General features: G+C 45.4%; 1 protein-coding gene across 3 annotated transcripts in view; it reads right to left on the bottom strand.

Moving 5' to 3' along the window:
• The window catches only part of dym (dymeclin), a 782,339-nt gene that overhangs the window by 402,570 nt on the left and 355,817 nt on the right, over positions 1 to 23,952 (bottom strand). For 2 of the 3 annotated variants that reach the window (XM_072497434.1, XM_072497435.1), the window contains exon 14: positions 22,966 to 23,060. In XM_072497434.1, coding sequence (XP_072353535.1) covers positions 22,966 to 23,060 — 95 coding nt within the window. Of the gene's footprint in view, positions 1 to 1,494; positions 1,660 to 22,965; positions 23,061 to 23,952 lie in introns of all 3 variants that reach the window. The other variant, XM_072497436.1, reaches the window with a different exon arrangement.

Below are 23,952 nucleotides of genomic sequence, written 5' to 3'. Positions count from 1 at the left end.
CTAATAAATTTGCCAAATACTGTTTCCCTTTCATTAAACCATGTTGGCCTTGTCTGATCATGCATTGTTTAGATTCCAACTTCTTCCCAATGACCAATGTCAGGCTACTGGCATGTCGTTCTGGGTTTGTGGGCAGCACGGTAGCATTGTGGTTAGCACTATGGCTTCACAGTGCCAGGGTCCCAGGTTCGATTCCCTGCTTGGGTCACTGTCTATGCGGAGTCTGCACGTTCTCCCAGTGTCTGCATGGGATTCCTCCGGGTGCTCCGGTGTCCTCCCACAAGTACCGAAAGATGTGCTGTTAGGTAATTTGGACATTCTGAAATCTCCCTCTGTGTACCCAAACATGCGCCGGAATGTGGCAACCAGGGGCTTTTCACAGTAACTTCATTGCAGTGTTAATGTAAGCCTACTTGTGACAATAAAGATTATTATTCTTTCTCCATTCTTTCTCGAATAGCAATTACATTTGCTAATTTCTAATACACAGAACCGTTCTCGAATCAAGGGCGTTTTGGAAAATCATAACTAGCACATCCAACAGCTCTGAAGCTCTCTCTTCTAGAACACTAGAATGTTGGCCATCAGAGACTTGTTGGATTTTAGTCCCTTAAGTTTTTTTAGTACTTTTTCTCTGTTGATATTAATATCTTAGAATCATACAGCACATTCACAAAGCTTCGGTTTAAACATTTAGCTGTTCAGTTTCAGTATGTATAATTTAGGCTTAACAAATGCTGTTTTGTGACCAGTTAAAATTACAGCTTCAGTCCACAACTACATTTTGAGGGGTTTAAAGTTAAACACCAAATTACTCTTTCAAATGTGTCAATTAATTAGAAAACAAGGGCAAGCACAGCGGTGCAGTGGTTAGCACTGCTGTCTCACGGCACCACGGTCCCAGGTTCGATCCCGGACCTGGGTCACTGTCCATGTGGAGTTTGCACATTCTCCCCGTGTCTGCTTGGGTTTCACCCCACAACCCAAAGATGTGCAAGATAGGTGGATTGGCCACGCTAAATTGCCCCTTAACTGGAAAAAAAACAATTGAATTAGAAAAGTAATTGTGATCACCAGATGGCTCACTTGGTATGATACACAAGTTAATAGCCTATTCAACCAGGAATTGTATCATGTCCAGAACCATAGAACATTACTTAGCAAGAGTTATTAGATAATAGCAGCTCTCCTCCCTAACCCTGGAATGCCAAGACCAAATTGCAATGGTTCAACCAAATTTGTCAATTCAACACAGATTAGGTATTAAATCTGGAGCATTCGGTTCTGCATGGATTAGCATCACACTGCACAGATCACATCGCACATCCAAACAGCCATTGTGGAGCTCCCCCAATTATTTATTAAGGGTTGCAAGTGGAGGAGGCGACACCACAGCTTCAATAGTGACAGTACAACATTGTAGCAACATGCAAGATCAGGCAAAGGGAACTGCAGCATGCAACACAGTACATGGGAACAGCAAAGGTTAATAACCTGGACGCATAAGACTTGAGAATGTGGGAACAAGGGAAGTATATTAAGTCCTCTCCAGTGTCACTGCAAGTTGAAAACCACTGTTGCAATGTGGTGCAGTGAGAGCGGGGGAAATACATTTTGTCCAATACATACAGGTATCTCCGCAAGAGGCGGCACGTGTAACTGAAAGACAAAGTTAAGGAGAAATGTAGTTAAAGGTGAATTCTCTCTTTCAGAAAAAGGAACTGGGTGCAATTTTAAACTATTTTATCTGTAGTCACAATAATCAGATAAATGAGAGATGTCAGTGGTCTGAGTGGTAAACAATATTACATATGATTACATTGATGAGCGAAAAGATAATTTGTAGGAAAGTAAAACCTGAGGAAGAAAACAATGATTTAATTATTTGAACTTAAGACAACATTTTTATTGCACCTATGAGATGGGTTTAAGTTTATATCTGTCCATCACAGTAATAGTAGGAATGACCGCTTCACAGTCTTTGTGGAAATCAAGTTTCATTTTCACACTGCTGTCATCCTCCACGCTTAAGGCACTGTGGGTCAGCAGATTTACTCCACTATAATGTATCATCTAGTGGCTCAGTATATCCCTCACTCCATCCTTATCAATCAACAGGTGGCCAATTCTGACTTACTGAATGCAAAAAAACATGCTCGAAGCAGCACCAGGGGTATCAGGAAATCTGTAGCAACACACAACTACATGGATACTAAACTGCAAAAGCAGCATGCTATAGACGGCCAAGCAATTCTGCAACTACTAGATCAAATAATAGTTCTGCAGTCCTGCAACACCAATCGTCCATTGTGAGCAAATAAATAACTAAAAGGATGAACATCCCCATCAATAATGATGATAAAGCCCGGTATGTGGTTGCAAAGACAGGGCTTTGAAGTATTCCCAAATCTCTTCAGCTAGAAGGGCTTCCTTCTTGAGTATTCACCAGAGGTCTCCAACATCACAAATTCTATTTTTCAAACCATTTGATTCGCTCCGGTTTCCTCCCACAAGTCCCGAAAGACGTGTTGGTTAGGTGAATTGGACATTCTGAATTCTCCCTCGGTGTACCCGAACAGGCACTGGAGTGTGGTGACCAGGGGATTTTCACAGTAACTTCATTGCAGTGTTAATGTAAGCCTATTTGTGACACTAATAAAGACCATTATCAGGAACTAAAGGAGTGCATGAACACAATTACAGGCTCTGACAACAACCCAGATATAGTGCTGAATAGAGGTTCCACAACTCGCCATTCCCCTGTTCAAGCCACTCCATTAGAACTAAAACGCTGGCACATACTGGACAAAGTAGAAAAGTGCCCAGGAATGACCTGACCAGCAAAAAAAAGGACAAGTCCAACCCTGCCAATTACTGCTTTAACAGACTACTTCAATCATCAATTAAGCGCTGGATGGAATTGTCAAGAATGTTATCAAGCGGCACTTACCAATAATCTACTCACCGATGCTCAGTGTGGATTCCGCCAACATTCCTTGGTTCCAGACCTCATTATAGCATTGACTCAAACACAAATATAGCAACTGAGTTCTAGAGATGAGATTAAATTGGCCTTCGCATTAAGGTAGCATTCGACCAAGTGTGGCACTAATGAGGCCGACTAAAGTCAATGGGGATTAGGGGAAAATCTTTGTGGTTACAGTAATAAATGGCACAAAAGATGAAGGTTGTGATTGTTGGAGGCCAAATATCTAAGTCCTGGGACATTGTTGCAAGAGTTCCTCAGGGTGGTGTTCCAAGCGGAACTATCTTCAGCTGCTTCATCAATGACCCTCTCTTCATCATAACATCAGAATTTATACTGTTTTCTGATGATTGAAATGTTGAGCTTCATTCAAAGTTCCTCTGGTAATGAAGTAGCTTTATATCTACAAGCAGCAAGAACTGGACAATATTTAGCTTGAGCTGATAAGTGACAACTAATATTCTTAAAATACAAATGATAGGAAATGACTACTTCCAACAAGAGAGAGCCTGAGCACCTCCTTTTGACATTTAATGACATTACAATTATCAAGTACTCCACCATCAACATTAATTGATTAGCACTCCAACTCAACCAACTACATAAATGTCATAGCTAGTGGAGGAGTTAAAGCCTGGGTCTCCTGCAGCAATTAATTCATTCTCTGACTTCCCAAAGCCTCTTGACTCCTTCCAAGGCACAAGTAAAGAGTGTGATAGAATATTCTTCATCTGCCAGAATCAATTCAATTGCAAAATTCAAGAAATTCAACATCATCCAGAACGTTGCCACCTCATCATTGTCTAAACACCTAGCCCTATATGACAAGTGTACCATGGCTGCAGTATCTACAGGATGCACTTATATCAATTTACCATGGCTTCCTGGATATTACCTTGCAAGCATACAACTTTCAAGGACAAGAGCAACAAGTGCATGGGAACATCACCACCACCACCCAGTTTCCCTCCAAATCACATACCATGGTTTTGTGAAGGGGTGGTCATGTCTCACTAACTTGACAGAGTTTTTCGAAGAGGACACAAAGATGATTGATGCAGGCAGGTAGGGCAGTGGATGTTGTCTATATGGACTTCAATAAGGCCTTTGACAAGGTCCCTCATGGTAGACTGGTACAAAAGGTGAAGTCACACGGGATCAGGGGTGAGCTGGCAAGGTGGATACAGAAATGGCTAGGTCATAGAAGGCAGAGAGTAGCAATGGAAGGGTGCATTTCTAATTGGAGGGCTGTGACTAGTGGTGTCCTGCAGGGATCAGTGCTGGGACCTTTGCTGTTCGTGGTATATATAAATGATTTGGAGGAAAATGTAACTGGTCTGATTAGTAAGTTTGCAGACGACACAAAGGTTGGAGGAATTGCAGATAGCGATGAGGACTGTCAGAGGATACAGCAGGATTTACATTGTTTGGAGACTTGGGCGGAGAGATCGCAGATGGAGTTTAATCCGGACAAATGTGAGGTAATGCATTTTGGAAGGTCTAATGCATGTAGGGAATATACAGTGAATGCTAGAACCCTCAAGAGTATTGAAAGTCAGAGAGATCTAGGTGTACAGGTCCACAGGTCACTGAAAGGGGCAACACAGGTGGAGAAGGTAGTCAAGAAGGTATACGGCATAGAACATAGAACATAACAGCGCAGTACAGGCCCTTCGGCCCTCGATGTTGCGCCGACCTGTGAAACCACTCTAAAGCCCATCTACACTATTCCCTTATCGTCCATATGTCTATCCAATGACCATTTGAATGCCCTTACTGTTGGCGAGTCCACTACTGTTGCAGGCAGGGCATTCCACACCCTTACTACTCTCTGAGTAAAGAACCTACCTCTGACATCTGTCTTGTATCTATCTCCCCTCAATTTAAAGCTATGTCCCCTCATGCTAGACATCACCATCCGAGGAAAAAGGCTCTCACTGTCCACCCTATCCAATCCTCTGATCATCTTGTACGCCTCAATTAAGTCACCTCTTAACTTTCTTCTCTCTAACGAAAACAGCCTCAAGTCCCTCAGCCTTTCCTCACAAGATCTTCCCTCCATACCAGGCAACATTCTGGTAAATCTCCTCTGCACCCTTTCCAATGCTTCCACATCCTTCGTATAATGCGGCATGCTTGTCTTCATTGGCCGGGACATTGAGTATAAGAATTGGCAAGTCATGTTGCAGCTGTATAGAATTTTAGTTAGGCCACATTTGGAGTATAGTGTTCAATTCTGGTCGCCACACTACCAGAAGGATGTGGAGGCTTTAGAGAGGGTGCAGAAGTGATTTACCAGGATGTTGCCTGGTATGGAGGGTATTAGCTATGAGGAGCGGTTGAATAAACTCGGTTTGTTCTCACTGGAACGACAGAGGTTGAGGGGCGACCTGATAGAGGTCTACAAAATTATGAGGGGCATAGACAGAGTGGATAGTCAGAGGCTTTTCCCCAGGGTAGAGGGGTCAATTACAAGGGGGCATAGTTTTAAGGTGCGAGGAGCATGGTTTAGAGTAGATGTACAAGGCAAGTTTTTTACACAGAGGGTAGTGGGTGCCTGGAACACACTGCCGGAGAAGGTGGTGGAGGCAGGGACGATAGTGGCAGTTAAGGGGCATCTTGACAAATACATGAATAGGATGGGAATAGAGGGATACGGACCAGGAAGTGTAGAAGATTATAGTTTAGTCGGGCAGCATGATCGGCACGGGCTTGGAGGGCTGACAGGCCTGTTCCTGTGCAGTACTTTTCTTTGTTCTTTGTATACTGACGTGGACTTGTATCATCATTCCTTCAATGTTGCTGGATCAAACTTCTGGATCCCTACATAATAGCACTATCGAGTACTTTCACCACAAGGACTGCAATGGTTCAAGAAGCCAGCCCACCACCTTTTCATGGCAAGTAAGGATGATCTATAAATTCCAGCCTGCCCTACAATACCCATATTTCAAGAAGATACATTATTGCAACAAACCAGTTATTTTCAATGAAATGCATAATTGAAGAGATTACGGTTTTCAGATAGACAGTACTAGGCAAGAAACTCAATTGGTGTTGAACTGTGTGCCAAGGCTTTGAGCAGTCTAGTTCAGCTTGATTAGGAGGGGGTGGTGTCAATGCTAAGTATGCAGAGTTTGTGGATGAGACTAAGATGATGGTTTCAGTCTCCCCAATGTATAGCATAACTTGAGAATGGATGACATCAAGTTCCACCCAACTCTACCATTCCTTGATCTCTCTCCACTGCCACTCTTACCAGCCTGTTTGTCCAACAGCCCCAGGTGAGTTGCCTTAAAGATATCCTCCACCTTTTAAGGAAGACCCTCAGTGAAAATATTTTGCCTGACCTCCATTGCAAATCGATAACCCCTTATTTTTAAACAATGACCCCTAGTTCTAGATTCTCACACAAAAGGTAACATCCTCTCCACATCCACCCTGTCAATGCCCCTCACAATCTTATATGTTTCAATCAAGATCCCTCTTACTCTTCTTTTTTTTAAAAATAATATTTTATTGAAAATTTTTGGTCAACCAACACAGTACATTGTGCATCCTTTACACAACATTGTAACAATACAGATAATAATGACCTTTTTAAATTTAAACAAAAACAACCAATAAATAAATATTAAATAACAAAAAAAAAAACAAAAAAAAAAACTAGCCCTAATTGGCAACTGCCTTGTCTCAGGCCACCCCCCCCCCCATCCCCCCCCATCCCTCCCCCCCCCCCCCAAAGTCCTGGGCCGCTGCTGCTGCCTTCTTTGTTCTCCCCTATCTATCTTTCCGCAAGATATTCGACGAACGGTTGCCACCGCCTAGTAAACCCTTGATCCGACCCCCTTAGGACGAACTTAATCCGCTCTAACTTTATGAACCCCGCCATATCATTTATCCAGGTCTCCACCCCCGGGGGCTTGGCTTCTTTCCACATTAGCAATATTCTGCGCCGGGCTACTAGGGACGCAAAGGCCAAAACATCGGCCTCTTTCGCCTCCTGCACTCCCGGCTCTTGGGCAACCCCAAATATAGCCAACCCCCAGCTTGGTTCGACCCGGACTCCTACTACTTTCGAAAGCACCTTTGTCACCCCCATCCAAAACCCCTGTAGTGCCGGGCATGACCAAAACATATGGGTATGATTCGCTGGGCTTCTCGAGCACCTCGCACACCTATCCTCCACCCCAAAAAATTTACTGAGCCGTGTTCCAGTCATATGTGCCCTGTGTAATACCTTAAACTGAATCAGGCTTAGCCTGGCGCACGAGGACGACGAGTTTACCCTGTTTAGGGCATCTGTCCACATCCCCTCCTCAATCTCCTCCCCTAGCTCTTCTTCCCATTTCCCTTTTAGTTCGTCCATCATAGTCTCCCTTCGTCTCTCATTTCCCTATATATATCCGACACCTTACCGTCCCCCACCCATTTCTTTGAGATGACTCTGTCCTGCACCTCTTGTGTCGGGAGCTGCGGGAATTCCCTCACCTGTTGCCTCGCAAAAGCCCTCAATTGCATGTACCTGAATGCATTCCCTTGGGGCAACCCATATTTCTCGGTCAGCGCTCCCAGACTCGCAAACTTCCCATCCACAAATAGATCTTTCAATTGCGTTATACCTGCTCTTTGCCACATTCCATATCCCCCATCCATTCCCCCCGGGGCAAACCTATGGTTGTTTCTTATCGGGGACCCCCCCAGTGCTCCGGTCTTTCCCCTATGTCGTCTCCACTGTCCCCAAATCTTCAGTGTAGCTACCACCACCGGACTCGTGGTATAGTTCCTTGGTGAGAACGGCAATGGGGCTGTCACCATAGCCTGCAGGCTGGTCCCCCTACAGGACGCCCTCTCTAATCTCTTCCACGCCGCTCCTTCCTCCTCTCCCATCCACTTACTCACCATTGAAATATTAGCGGCCCAATAATACTCACTTAGGCTCGGTAGTGCCAGCCCCCCCCTATCCCTACTACGCTGTAAGAATCCCTTCCTCACTCTCGGAGTCTTCCCGGCCCAAACAAAACCCATGATACTCTTTTCTATCCTTTTGAAAAAAGCCTTCGTGATCACCACCGGGAGACACTGAAACACAAAGAGGAATCTCGGGAGGACCACCATCTTAACCGCCTGCACCCTCCCTGCCATTGACAATGCTACCATATCCCATCTCTTGAAATCTTCCTCCATCTGTTCCACCAACCGCGTCAAATTTAGCCTGTGCAATGTGCCCCAATTCTTAGCTATCTGGATCCCCAGGTAACGAAAGTCTCTTGTTACCTTCCTCAACGGTAGGTCTTCTATTTCTCTACTCTGCTCCCCTGGATGCACCACAAACAGCTCACTCTTCCCCATGTTCAATTTATAACCTGAAAAATCCCCAAACTCCCCAAGTATCCGCATTATTTCTGGCATCCCCTCCGCTGGATCCGCCACATATAGTAGCAGATCATCCGCATATAAAGATACCCGGTGTTCTTCTCCTCCCCTAAGTATTCCCCTCCATCCCTTGGAACCTCTCAGCGCTATCGCCAGGGGCTCAATCGCCAGTGCAAACAGTAATGGGGACAGAGGACATCCCTGCCTTGTCCCTCTATGGAGCCGAAAATATGCCGATCCCCGTCCATTCGTGACCACACTCGCCACTGGGGCCCTATACAACAGCTGCACCCATCTAACATACCCCTCTCCGAACCCAAATCTCCTCAACACCTCCCACAGATAATCCCACTCCACTCTATCAAATGCTTTCTCGGCATCCATCGCCACTACTATCTCCGTTTCACCCTCTGGTGGGGCCATCATCATTACCCCTAACAACCTCCGTATGTTCGTGTTCAGCTGTCTCCCCTTCACAAACCCAGTTTGGTCCTCATGAACCACCCCCGGGACACATTCCTCTATTCTCATTGCCATTACCTTGGCCAAGACCTTGGCATCTACATTGAGGAGGGAGATTGGTCTGTAGGACCCGCATTGTAGCGGATCCTTTTCCTTCTTTAAAAGAAGCGATATCGTTGCTTCTGACATAGTCGGGGGCAGTTGTCCCCTTTCCTTTGCCTCGTTAAAGGTCCTCGTCAGTAGCGGGGCGAGCAAGTCCAAATATTTTCTGTAAAATTCAACTGGGAATCCGTCCGGTCCCGGGGCCTTTCCCGTCTGCATGTGCCTAATTCCTTTCACCACTTCTTCTACCGTGATCTGTGCTCCCAATCCCATCCTTTCCTGCTCTTCCACCTTGGGAATTTCCAGCCGATCCAAAAACTCCATCATTCTCTCCCTCCCATCCGGGGGTTGAGCTTCATACAATTTTTTATAAAATGTCTTAAACACTTCATTCACTCTCTCCGCTCCCCGCTCCGTCTCTCCATCTTCGTCTCTCACCCCCCCTATTTCCCTCGCTGCTCCCCTTTTCCTCAATTGGTGTGCCAGCAATCTGCTCGCCTTCTCTCCATATTCATACTGTACACCCTGCGCCTTCCTCCATTGTGCCTCTGCAGTGCCTGTGGTCAGCAAGTCAAATTCCACATGCAGCCTTTGCCTTTCCCTATACAGTCCCTCCTCCGGTGCTTCCGCATACTGTCTGTCCACCCTCAAAAGTTCTTGCAACAACCGCTCCCGTTCCTTACTCTCCTGCTTCCCTTTATGTGTCCTTATTGATATCAGCTCCCCCCTAACCACCGCCTTCAACGCCTCCCAGACCACTCCCACCTGAACCTCCCCATTGTCATTGAGTTCCAAGTACTTTTCAATGCATCCCCTCACCCTTAAGCACACCCCCTCATCCGCCATTAGTCCCATGTCCATTCTCCAGGGTGGACGCCCTCTTGTTTCCTCCCCTATCTCCAAGTCTACCCAGTGTGGGGCATGATCCGAAATGGCTATAGCCGTATATTCCGTTCCCCTCACCCTCGGGATCAATGCCCTACCCAACACAAAAAAGTCTATGCGTGAATAGACTTTATGGACATAGGAGAAAAACGAGAACTCCTTACTCCTAGGTCTACTGAATCTCCACGGGTCCACCCCTCCCATCAACTCCATAAAATCCTTCAGCACCTTGGCTGCTGCCGGCCTCCTACCAGTCCTGGACTTCGACCTATCCAGCCTTGGTTCCAACACCGTGTTAAAGTCTCCCCCCATTATCAGCTTTCCGGTCTCTAGGTCTGGGATGCGTCCTAGCATTCGCCTCATAAAATTGGCATTGTCCCAATTCGGGGCATACACGTTTACCAACACCACCATCTCTCCCTGTAATTTTGCCACTCACCATCACGTATCTGCCCCCGTTATCCGCCACTATAGTCTTTGCCTCGAACATTACCCGCTTCCCCACTAATATAGCCACCCCCCTGTTTTTCGCATCCAGCCCCGAATGGAACACCTGCCCTACCCATCCTTTGCGCAACCTAACCTGATCTATCAGTTTCAGGTGCGTTTCCTGTAACATGACCACATCTGCTTTAAGTTTCTTAAGGTGTGCGAGTACTCGTGCCCTCTTTATCGGCCCGTTAAGCCCCCTCACGTTCCACGTGATCAGCCGAGTTGGGGGGCTTCCCACCCCCCCCCCCCCTTGCCGGTTAGCCATCATCTTTTCCAGCTTCTCACCCAGTTCCCACGCTGCTGTATTTCTCCCAGACGGTGCCCCCCCGCCCATCCTTTCCCGTACCCACTCCCCCCTTTCCCCAGCAGCAGCAACCCAGTAATTCCCCCCTCCCCCCCCCCGCTAGACCCCCCGCTAGCGTAATTACTCCCCCCATGTTGCTCCCAGAAGTCAGCAAACTCTGGCTGACCTCGGCTTTCCCCCCGTGATCACGGCTCGCCCCGTGCGGCGCCCCCTCCTTCCTGCTTCTCTATTCCCGCCATAATTATCATAGCGCGGGAACCAAGCCCGCGCCTCTCCCTCGGCCCCGCCTCCCATGGCCAACGCCCCATCTCCCTCTCCCTCCCCACCTCCCCCCATCGCCACCTGTGGGAGAAAGAAAAGTTACCATACCGCAGGATTAATCATACAATCCCTCTTCGCCCCCCCCCCCCCCACTCGTCCCACCACTTCCAAACGTTCATTTTCGTAGTCCAATCATTCCAATTTTTCTTCTACAATAAAAGTCCACGCTTCATCCGCCGTCTCAAAGTAGTGGTGCCTCCCTTGATATGTGACCCACAGTCTTGCCGGTTGCAGCATTCCAAACTTTATCTTTTTTTTGTGAAGTACCGCTTTGGCCCGATTAAAGCTCGCCCTCCTTCTCGCCACCTCTGCACTCCAATCTTGATAGACGCGGATCACCGCGTTCTCCCATTTACTACACCGAGTTTTCTTCGCCCATCTAAGGACCATTTCTCTATCCTTAAAACGGAGAAATCTCACCACTATGGCTCTGGGAGCTTCTCCTGCTCTCGATCCTCGCACCATAACTCGGTATGCTCCCTCCACCTCCAACGGACCCGTCGGGGCCTCCACTCCCATTAACGAGTGCAGCATCGTGCTCACATATGCCCCGACGTCCGCCCCCTCCACACCTTCAGGAAGGCCAAGAATCCTCAAGTTGTTCCTCCTTGCGTTATTTTCCAGTGCCTCCAGCCTCTCCACAGATCGTTTCTGGTGTGCCTCCTGTATCTCCGACTTCACCACCAGGCCCTGTATATCGTTTTCATTCTCTGCTGCTTTCGCCTTCACGACCCGAAGCTCCTGCTCCTGGGTCTTTTGTTCCTCTTTCAGCCCTTCAATCGCCTGTAATATCGGGGCCAACAACTCTTTCTTCATTTCCTTTTTTATCTCCTCCACGCAGCGTTTCAAAAACTCTTGTTGTTCAGGGCCCCATATGAAACTGCCACCTTCCGACGCCATCTTGGTTTCTGCTTGCCTTCCTTGCCGCTGCTCCAAAGGATCCGCTGCAATCCGGCCACTTTCCTCTCCTTTTTCCATCCGTGTCCAGGGGGAACACCCTTCTGGTTTACCGCACGGTGTTTTCAGCCGTTAAAATTGCCGTTGGGGCTCCTATCAAGAGCCCAAAAGTCCGTTTCACAGGGAGCTGCCGAAACGTGCGACTCAGCTGGTCATCGCCGCACCCGGAACTCCCCCTCTTACTCTTCTAAACACCAGTGGATACATACCCAGCCTTTCCTCATAAGACAACCTTGCCCATTCCAAGTATTAATCTAGTAAACATTCTCTGAACTACTTCCAATGCATTTACATCCTTCCCTAAATAAAGAGACTAATACTGTACATTATGCTTCAAATGTGGTCTCACTAATGCACTGAATAACTGAAGCATAAACCTTTGTAATTAATTCCCCTCACAATAAACGATAACATTCTATTAGCTTTGCTAATTACTTGTACCTGCATAGTAACCTCTTGTGATTCATGCACCAGGACATGCAGATCCCTCTGCATCTCAGAGCTCTGCAATCCCCTCCCATTTAGATAATATGCTCCTTTATTATTCTTCCTGGCAAAATGGACATTTTCCCACATTTTTGTCACCTGTTCACCATTCTTTGGCAGAGTGTCAAACTTTTGTCTGATTACATTCCTGTGAAGTATCTTGGGATATTTTCCCGTGATAATGGTGCCATGCAAATGAAGGTTGTTGTCAATTTACATGTTTGACAAACAATTTCATAGCACAGAAGAAAAGAAAGGATCCAAAAAAGGGACAGGCAGAGCTGGGTGTCAGGAAGTATGGATGCTGACCCCATATCTGCAATGATGTCACCAAAGGCAGTATGTTGATGACGAAGGGGAGCAATGGATGGGCTTAGCTAGTAAAACATTGGATGGATTCAATCTAAGACCGGCTTGCAAGATGGGCATGGATTTGATAAATCAATTATTGAATTCTAGAAACACTTCAAACAGTTTTCTACCTTGCTATAATGTTCATGTCAGCTGCTTTTTGCAGTTGAAAACATTCCGACCCAAGGTCATCTTAAATGTCACGAGTCCAGACAATTAGCTAAGGTAATATCTCTTTATTCAACAATAATAGCTAAGAATTCATGTTAAAAGGCATTATTTTTCATCATAATTCTTTGCTAAAGCATTTGATTGTGGAGAAAAGAACAGCAAGTATTATTTATTATTTCATGGGAAGATTATGGGCTTTTAATGTGACATGCCTGCAAACTGACACTAAACATTTTTCAAAACACTAATGATTTCAAAGCCATGTTGACAGATACACATGGAAACATTATTTTTATAAATGCAATATCTCATGAATCTTTCTATGCATGTTCCTCCTTATCACAGTTTAATTCAGACAGGCAAGATCTTGCATACTTTTGATGAGTTCAAATATGCATTGTAAAACACATTAAGGAGTGATGGAATTATTTATAGATTAGGTAAGCAATGCAAAAAGAATATTAAAGAATGGCATGCCGAGTTTAAATGACTTTTGAATGTAACTGTTTTGAATAGGTACAAAGCACATGGACAAGTATCTTTATACTTTATGAAAGTTTCAAACCTATTGTAGCATATGTATTTCAAGCACAAGGATAACCAACAGATAGTATGAGTTAAAGTGTAATGTTAACTATTTGGGAAAAAACACAAAGCTATGGGATCAGAGCAGGAGAGAGGGATCAATTGAAAAGCTATTTCAAAGAACTGGCTCACGCATAATGGGCTGAATAACTTGCTTCTATTCTCTGATTCTATTTCTTAATATCACATTTCAGTTTACAGGTTATCTATTGATTGCCTCCAAAAGGATACCAGTTCTCACCCTGACTTTATTTCAACTAATCTCATGCAGAAGGTACTTTGGTACTTAACTATTTAGCTTGAAGGGCTATTTGATCCAATGCTAAATACATTTTGTGCATAACTTTTCCTATTCCATTTTCCTGCAGTATACTTTATGAATTATAAAATGAGTTTCATTTTATTTAAACGGAAGTTTCTATTTTTTAAGAGGCGCACACACAGACACGCAAGAATGAAAACTCCATTTATCTGAATATTCTCATTGTATTTAAAAACTAAAGTACAGAAATGTCATTGCCAATACCTGCTGTTTCAAGTATCACCTAAAGAAAACCTTTCAATTCTAAAATGCAGTACTTTATCCAATTAGGAATGTATAAAAGCACAAGGAGCTCACAGACTTCTTTGTCACCGCGAGGTATACCAATCAGCGTTCTTCCCTTCCACTAGCTTACCTGGCCAAACTTCCATTAATGTTCCCCTGCCCTCGCCATGGAGGCACATCTTCCTATAGTTTCTCCCGATCTCCCCTCATGCCTTCTCTGAGCTCATCTTGTCTATGTGACCCACATCTGGTTCCCTCAAATCCATTCCTTCTAAACTGTTCACCCAATTTCCCCTCCTGACCTCCATGTCAGATGATACTGTAAACATTTCTCTCAAGTGTTGTCCCTCTCTCCTTTCAATTTGTCATCAATACCCCTTTCCACATAAAGCCAAACTTTGACCCCACTGTCCTTGAAAACTACCATGCACTCCCGTTACTCTCCAAAGTCCTTGAACAAGTTGTCGGTTCGCAATTCTGTTCCCATCTTTCCCAAAATCTTAATTTTGAATTCCTCGAATCAAGTTTCTACCCTTACACAGATACCAAACAGCACCAAGTCATAAATGTATGACTGTGACAGAGGTTAAAACATTTCTTCGTCTGCAGGCTTTGGTACAGTTGATCGCACCTTCCTCCTCCAATGCCATGCAGCTAGTTGGCACGACTCCCATCTGGTTCCATTTTTATCTATCTAATCACAGCCCGAGAATCACTTGCAATAGCTTCTCTTCCTGTACAGGCACCATTACTATTGGTGTTCCCCAAGGATCTATCTTTGGCCCTTATCCTATGTCTTATGGACATGTTTTCTCCTGACAACATTAGTCGAAAGCAGATCATTAGTTTTCATAGATACAATGACATCACGAGTGCCGAGTGGATGGTCCCTCCCAGCCTCCAGCATCACAGGTGCCTGTCTTCAGCCAATTCAATTCACTCCATTTGATATCAAGAAATGGATGAAGACACTGGATACTGCTACAGTTATGGAACCTGACAATATTCCGGGAATAGTACTGAAGGCCTGTGCTCCAAAACCTGCCACATCCCTAGCCGAGCTGTTCCTAGCAGCAACTAGACTGGCATCTACCTAAAAATGTTGAAAATTGCCCAGCTATCCTGTACACAAAAAGCAGGCCAAATCTGACCTGACCAATTACCGCCCCAGCAGTCTACTCCTGATTACCAGCAAAGTGATGGAAGAGGTATTCAACAGTGCAATCAAGAAGCATTTGCTTAGCAATAACATGCTCATTGATGCTCAGTTTGGGTTCCACAAAGGTAACTCAGCTCCTGACCTCATCACAGCCTTGGTTCAAATATGGGCAAAAGAGCTGAACTCCAGAGGTGAGAGTGACATCAAGGCAACATTTGTTCATTTTGGAATACTGAGGTGCGGAGGGATTTAGGTATTCTGATGAATCACCAAAAGTTAGTATGCATGTGCAGCAAGTAATTAAGGAGGCTGATGGAATGCTATCCTTTATTTTGAGAAGAATTGAACCTGAAAGTAAGGACATTTAGTTATACAGGGAATTGATGAAATCACATCTTGAATACTCTGGCGTAGAAAGTATGTATGTGAGTCCAGAACTAGGGGACACTGTTTTAAAATTAGGGGCTGCCCTTTTAGGACAGAGATGAGGTAAATTTGTTTCTCTCAGAGGTTTGTATAGCTTTGGAACCCTGCCTCCAAAGGCAGTGGAGGCAGATTCATTTAATATTTTTAAGGTGGAGGTAGATTGAGTCTGTTGCCCAACAAGAACTAAGGTTATCACAGGTAGACAGGAGTGTAGAACGTGACACACAAATAGATCAGACATCATCTTATTGAATGGTGGAGCAGGTTTGAAGGGATGAGTGTCTTACTCCTGTTCCTATTTCATATGTTTGTATGAGTGTGGCATCAAGGATCCTAGAAAAGATGGTGTCAATCGAAATCGGGGGGGGGGGGGGGGGGGGGGGGGGGAGACTGTCCACTGGTTGGAGTCATACCTAGGACAAAGGACGAGGGATGTGCTTGCTGGAGGTCAATCATCTCATTTCCAGGACATTACTGCAGGAGTATGTCCTGTCTGTCCTATGTCCAACCATCCAGCCGCTTCATCAATTACCTTCCTTCCATCATAAGGTCAGAAGTGGGAATGTTTGCTGATGATTGCAAAAGTTCAGCATAATTTGCAACTCCCAAGATATTGAAACAGTCTATGTTCAAATGCAGCAAGACCTGGACAATATCCAGTCTTGGGCTGACAAGTAACATTTGTGCCACGCAAGTACCAGACAATAACCATTGCAAAGAAAGAATGTAACCATCACCACTTGGCATTCAATCACTGAATCTCCCACTATCAACATCCATTGGCCAGAAACTCAACAGGACTAGCGATATAAATACTGTGGCTACAAGAGAAGGTTAGAGGCAAGGAATCCTGCAGCATGTAACTCACCTCCTGACTCTCCAATGCCTATCCAACATCTTCAGGGCACTTATAGGAGTGTGATGGAATACTCTCCACTTGCCTAGATGAGCGCAACTTCAACAACACTCAAGAAGCATATCATCATTTGGGACAAAGCAGCCCGCTTGATTGGCAACCCATTCACAAACGTTCCTGCTCTCAATCCCTGACAAACAGTGGCAACTGTGTGTACCACCTATAAGATGCACTGCAGGAACTTGCTAAGGATCTTTGGACAGCACCTTCTAAACCCACAACCACTACCGTGTGGAGGGACGAGGTAAGCAGACATATGGAAACACCACCACCTGGAAGTTCCCCTCCAAATCACTCACCATCCTGACTTGGAAATATATCGCCATTCCTTCACTGTCCCTGGATCAAAATCCTGGAACACCACGCGAACTGCACTGTGGGCGTATTTACACCATATGACTGCAATGGTTCAAGAAAGCAGCTCACCACCATTTTCTCAAGGGCAATTAGGGATGGGCAATAAATGATGGCTTAGCAAGTGACACCCACATGAATTAAAAACACACTCTGCGCACCACCTTGAGTCCTTCACTGTTGCCAAATTATCAGACCACTTAATCGACATCCAATACAGGATGAAAAGTTTCCTCCAAATAAATACAGGGAGGACTGGGAAGCCATTTATTTCAGTCCCCTTCCAAGATTTTTTCCCTAGCTTCATTCCTCTTTTTAGCAAATCTAATATTAAGCAAGATTATTTCTACTTCCGGTGAACGGGATGTGCTGAGCAGACGCACAAAAGATGACTATCTGCCTGAGATTTTGGATTTAGGCACTTTAAACTCAAAATAGCCCGCCAGAATCGGACAAAAACACCCCCCTCACCCTCTTCCAACAACATCAAGGCTAGTCATGCCGAGCAGCACCAGCTCCAGGGGACGAAAAGAAATAAAAGGCAACAAAAGCCTGGAGAGGCGAACTGAAGAGACGGTAAACAGGTGGGGCGACGAAACCGCAGCCATACCCGACTGAGAGGTACCACCAGGCCGTACACAGCGAGCGAATGCAGGGAATTCCTTACAAAGGAACGCCAGGAGGCCATTAAAGTTGATATGAGGGCGAGTGTCACGCTGGTGGTGACGGAGGCTCTGATCACCATGCAGGCAGCCTTGGAAAAAGCGAAGAGGCAGCTGGATTTGAATTGATTTGATTTAGATTTATTGCCACGTATACTGAGGTACAGTGAAATGCATTGTTCTGCGTACAGTCCAGGCAGATCATTCCATACATGAAAATATAGGACACATGATAAGTACACAAATGTAAATACTTAAACATAGACATCGAGTGAAGCATACGGAGTGTAGCGCTACTCAGTAGAGAAGATGTGTGGAGAGATCAGTTTAGTCCATAAGAAGGCCATTCAGGAGTCTGGTGACAGTGGGGAAGAAGCGGTTTTTGAACTTGTTAGTGCATGTTCTTAAACTTTTATATCTCCTGCTCAATGGAAGAGGTTGGAAGAGAGAATAACCCGGATACGAGGGGTCTTTGATAATGTTGCCTGCTTTCCCAAGGCAGTGGGAGGTGTAGACAGAGTTAATAATAATAATCTCTTATTGTCACAAGTAGGCTTTTGTGAAGTTACTGTGAAAAGCCCCTAGTGGACGGATGGGAGGCGGGTTTGCGTGATGGATTGGGTTGTATTTACGACTTTTAGTTTCTTACGGTCTTGGCAGAGCACTTGCCATACCAGGCTATCTTACAGCCAGATAGGATGCTTTCTCTGGTGCATCTGTAAAAGTTGGTAAGAGTCAATTCTCTGGTGCATCTGTAAAAGTTGGTAAGAGTCAATGTGGACAGGATGAATTCCCTTAGTTTCCTGAGGAAGTATAGGCGCTGTTGTGCTTTCTTGGTCGTAACGTCGATGTGGGTGGACCAGGAGAGATTTTTGGTGCTGTACACACATAGGAATTTGAAGCTGTCAGCCATCTCCACATTGATACCATTGATGCAAACAGGGTTGTGTACGATACTTCGCTTCCTGAAGTCAAGGACTAGATCCTTAGTTTTGCTGACATTGAGGGAGCGATTGCTGTCGTTACACGACTCCACTAGGTTCTCTATCTCCCTCTTGTACTCAGACTCATTGCTGTTTGAGATCCCACACTTGGGGGTCTCTCAAGGGTTTGGAGACCCCCAGCTGCGTGCCCTGGCACTACTGGTAACGCCAGCCTGGTACCTCGGCAGTGCCACGTGCTGCCAACCTGGCACTGCCAAGGTGCCCAGGTGACACTGCCAACTGGCATGGGCACTGCCAAGGAGCCAAGCTGGCATTTTCGGCGCACGCGATCGGGTCCGGGGGGTGCCCAGCATAGGTATGGGGGGAGGTTGCCGGGGACCCTCCCATGGTGCGTTCCGGCTTGGGGGGGGTGGAGAAGAGGTCGGGGTGCGTCTCGGGGCTCGGAAATTGGCGCCCCGATCTCTCGCTACACTGTACAAAATGGGGCTGTGTGGCCTCAGCCGTGCGTTCCCTGTTCAGGCCCCTTATACAATGCAAGCTGCGTTGAATAGCTGTGTGATTCTCGGCACTGCGAGCGAGCACCGGGAAACATGTGGCAAAACACGCTAGCAATGGGACTTTGTTCCCTTTTGGGAGAATCGCGCCCAATATCACAGGCCATTGGTACATTACCAATAACCAGCCTGGGAAGGTCTCACCCTTCATGATCTGGGAGGTGCTGAAGGCTCTGATGAGTGGAGAGATTATTGCTTACAAAGCGCACAGAGACAGGGAAGAGAGGATGGCTAGGCAACAACTGGTCGACTCCATACTGAAGGAGGACCGGCAGTTCTCCGCGGCCCCGACCGTAGAGCTTTAGAGGAGAGGAAAAAGCCACAAATAGACTTCGACCTGCTCTCCACGAGCAAAACAGTATTGCAACTCCGCCAGACACGGCGGACCTTCTATGAACACAGAAACAAAGCCAGCCGCCTCCTGACTCCCCAGAAAAAGCAGGCAGCCATAAGGAAAATAGCGCAGGTTAGGGACAACAATGGCCGGCTGGTAGCCGAACCGGAAAAGGTCAACAAAGCATTCGAGGCCTTCTACCGGATACTGTACATCTCCGAGCCCCCCCTGAGGGGAACTTGAGGATGGAGCAGTTCCAAGTTCCTCAACATCTGGACATGCCAGTCGTGCAGGTATATAGGAGACAGGACCTGGAGGTACCATTAGAACTGGGGAAAGTCATGGAGAGTATCAACTCCAGCAGGCAGGGAAGGCACCGTTGCCAGATGGATTCCTGGCAGACTTCTACAAAACATTTGCGCCAGCACTGGCCCCGCACCGGCAGGAGATGTTCACAGACTCGCTGGTAAAGGGCTCACTGCCACCAACACTGGTGCAAGCCTCAATATTGCTGACACTGAAGAAAGACAAAGACCCGATTGAGTGCGGGTCCTACAGACGCATCTAGCTGTTCAATGTAGACATGAAAATTCCCGGCAAGGTGGCTGGAGAGCTGAGTACCAGACGTGGTTGCAGAGGCCAAAACACACTGAACATCAGTCACCTGCTGAACGTGATAATGACCCCATCCAAGGAGAGTGATCATCTCCCTGGACCCTGAAAAGGCCTTCGACAGAGTCGAGTGGAAATACCCCGAGGTGCGAGAGCGGTTTGGGCTAGAATTTGAGTTCACCGCCTGGGTGAAACTTCTGCATAACACTCCCATGGCGAGCGTGCAGACTAACACCACCAGCTCTAAATACTTCCAGCTGCACAGAGGCACAAGGTAGGGATGTGCACTATCCCCACAGCTGTTCACCTTGGCAATCGAATGGCGAATGGCTGGAGATGTATCCAGAGAGTGTCAGAGCGCATAGAGTCTCACTCTATGCGGATGACCTGCCCCTCTACATCTTAGACCCCCAGGCCTGTATGGAAGGGACCATGAAGCTCTTGAAGTAGTTTTGAGCCTTCTCTGGCTATAAACTCATATTGAACAAAAGCAAAATCTTCCCAGTGATCCCGTAAGGGAGAGGGACAGAGTTGGAGGGATCACCGTCCAAACAAGACCAAAACAAATTCCGCTATCTGTGGAGTCCAATTTCCCACAAAATTCCCACAGGGGGAGGGGTCCAACAAAGGAAAGGAAATGCTATGGGTCCATCAACATCCCAGTTGTGGCACAGGGTATTCCAATAAAACTACATCACCACCGTTTCCTTGACATTATAGAAAATCGCCTAGGTGTCCAGTCCACAAAAACAGGAGAAATCAAATTCAGTAAATTACTGTCCCAACAGCCTACTCTCAATCATCTGCAAATGATTTAAGATGTCTGGAAGATGTCATTGGCCGTGTTCTCAACTGGGGTTTGTTCAACAATGCTCAATTTGGGTTCCATCAGGCCCACTTTGACCTTGACCTCATTAGAGTCCTGGTTAAAATATAGACAAAAGAGTTGAATTCTAGGCGAAGTGAAAATGACTGCCTTTGTCGTCAACGTAGCGTTTGGCATCAAGGTATATAAGAAAACTGAAGCCAATGGGAGACTGCAGAACCATTGGCTGAAGTTATACCTAGCACATGATGATGATTGTGGGTATTGGAGGCCAATCAGCTCAGTCCCAAGGTATCACTGCACAAGTTCCTCAATGTGAGATCATAGATTCAACGATGTTCATGCCACACAAGTGCCAGGCAATGACCATCTTCAACAAAGTGAACTTAACCAATGAACACCAAACCATGGCACAACACCCCACAACACCATCACCCCATCATCCAATGGCATCAACAAATCTGTAAACATCAATGTTCTGGGGAGGCGGAGGTGGTCATCATTGGCCAGATGGATAAATGCGGTCACTGCACGGGTCATGGTGTGGGTAATTTGCTTACTGTTCAAAGCCTCCCACCACCTACTAGGTAAAATTAAGGGGCATGATGGAAAACTGTCAACTTACTTGGATAGTTTACAGTTGCAACTACACTGAAAGTTCACATCACAAAACAAGTCTGTTTGTTCAGCAACTCATCCTCCTGCAGCTTAAATATCCACTCTCCAACATGAGTGTACTGCAACTACAATGCATACTATCTGCAGAATGCACTGCAGCAAATCGCTACGGTTTCATCAGCAACACCTCTCAAACCTCCGACCTTCATCAAATAAAAAGCAATCAATTTTTGCTTCATTAAATACTTCTTTATATTGTTGGTCCTGTTTTTCTCATATTATGGAGCAAACAATTTTTTTTCCAATTAAGGGGCAATTTAACATGGCCAATCCACCTACCCTGTACTTCTTTGGGTTGAGGGGGTGAGATCCATGCAAACTCCACATGGACAGTGACCCAAAGCCGGGATTGAACCCGGGTCCTCAGCGCCGTGAGGCAGCAGTGCTAACCACTGCACCACCCTGAAGCAACCAACTTTTGAGGGACTTGAATTTGACTTGTGTCAACAAGGCAGGCACAAAGTATTGGAGATATAATTTTGAAAAGAAACACTTTAGAAGGTAATATAAAGATAAAGTGTTCAGGTCAGCAGCATCGATGGAAGAAGGTACAGAAGGTACTTTGCAGAAAAGCATTTACCAATGTTAAACACACAATGGTATATTGCAGGAGTACCAACTGCCATTTAATCTGGTCAAGGGTTGTTTTCAGTTTAGCTATATCATCTCTGTATGCTGATAGCTCCATGTTGCTAGGTCCTCCAGGATAACCACTCCCTTTCAGGTATTTTGACTTGCATGTATACACATTTTAGAAGAAGAAAAGTCATACCTAGCACAAAGGAAATGTGTCCAGTGTATAGGTTAGATTTTCTGATTTATCTTCTATCCACATGATGCCAATGAAAGGCTGCCTCAGGCAAACTGGCATTTTGCACTTTTAACCGCCCATACGCAGCTAATAAGTATGTCAAATAGAAGACTGAGCATGCATGTTAAACTCCATTCCTTAAAAAGTCCTATTTTTAAAGAATTACGAAATGCTGGCAAAGCATATTGATTGCCAATCCTAGTCGTCTTGAGAAGGTATGGTCAAGTATGCTTTTAGTCCACAGGTCCACACAGGTCCAGTACAGAGGTGGGACTTGGAAATAATGATGGAAAATTTCTATTTGCATACTCTTCATTTGAGGGTAGCATCAACATTATTCTTAAGTTACCAAGACGTAAATTGTATCATTGTGAATTTAACAAAAGTAAGTACTTCTCTGCAAAGTACTTTCTTCTAATGTCTTTATTTTCAAAATTATTTCTCCAGAACTTTGCACCTGCTTTTTTGACACAAGTCATATTAAACTCCCTCAAAGCTTTATTGCTCCATAACACAAGAACCACAGAACCAACAATTTTTTAAAAAGACACCCGAGTACTTAATGAAGCCAAAATGGCTTAGAACATGTGGTGCTTTTTAACATTTAGCAAAGTTTAATCCTATGATGATCACAGATTCTGCAAGAATATCAAAATGAGCTTACCTGATAATTCTCTGAGCTGCATACTGATGTAGTGAACGAAACTGAGCAGACATGTTGGCTAATGCTGCCAAGCAATTTGTATGTAGATATTTGTCCTAATAAAAAAAATGAATAAAAAGTAAAAGCTAAAACGTTGTGAATTTAAAAAGATATAGTACTTTAAACATTGAAAAACATTTCAAGGTGCTTCACTGGTGTATAATTAGACAAAAATGGAAAACAAGCCAAAGAAGAGGGTATTAAGTGAGGTGAGTTAAAGCTTAGGCAAAGAGATGAGTTTAAAAAAACGTCTTAAACGGGGAGATGCGGAAGAGTTTAGGAAGAATTCCAGAACAAGGGACCTTTGGCAGCTGAAGGCATGCCAGCCAATTGTGGGGCAAATGGGAGGGCAGGCGGAGTGTGGAAGAGTGCACAAGGTCCACACTGCTCTCAAACGCAAATACATCAAGGACACATTCAAGCATAATCAATTGTATCATTGAAGACTCTTCTAAATTTACACAAATCTATGACCATAATTCAATCTGAAATAAGAACATAAGAACTAGGAGCAGGAGTAGGCCATCTGGCCCTTCAAGCCTGCTTCACCATTCAATAAGATAACGGCTGATCTTTTGTGGACTCATTTCCACTTTCCCGCCCGAATACCATAACCCCTTATTCTTCAAAAAACTATCTATCTTTATCTTGAAAACATTTAATGAAGGAACTTCAACTGCTTCGCTGGGCAGGAATTCCATAGATTCACAACACTTTGGGTGAAGAAGTTCCTCCTAAACTCAGTCCTAAATCTACTTCCCCTTATTTTGAGGCTATGCCCCCTAGTTCTGCTTTCACCCGCCAGTGGAAACAACCTGCCCGCATCTATCCTATCTATTCCCTTCATAATTTTATATGTTTCTATAAGATCCCCCGCATCCTTCTAAATTCCAACGAGTACAGTTTCAGTCTACTCAACCTCTCCTTGTAATCCAACCCCTTCAGCTC

The sequence above is a fragment of the Scyliorhinus torazame genome, chromosome 3 (genome assembly GCF_047496885.1).
Source record: "Scyliorhinus torazame isolate Kashiwa2021f chromosome 3, sScyTor2.1, whole genome shotgun sequence".
NCBI lineage: Eukaryota > Metazoa > Chordata > Chondrichthyes > Carcharhiniformes > Scyliorhinidae > Scyliorhinus > Scyliorhinus torazame.
Note: the sequence above shows the minus strand (reverse complement) of the source record. Positions and strands in the feature narration are given on the sequence as shown.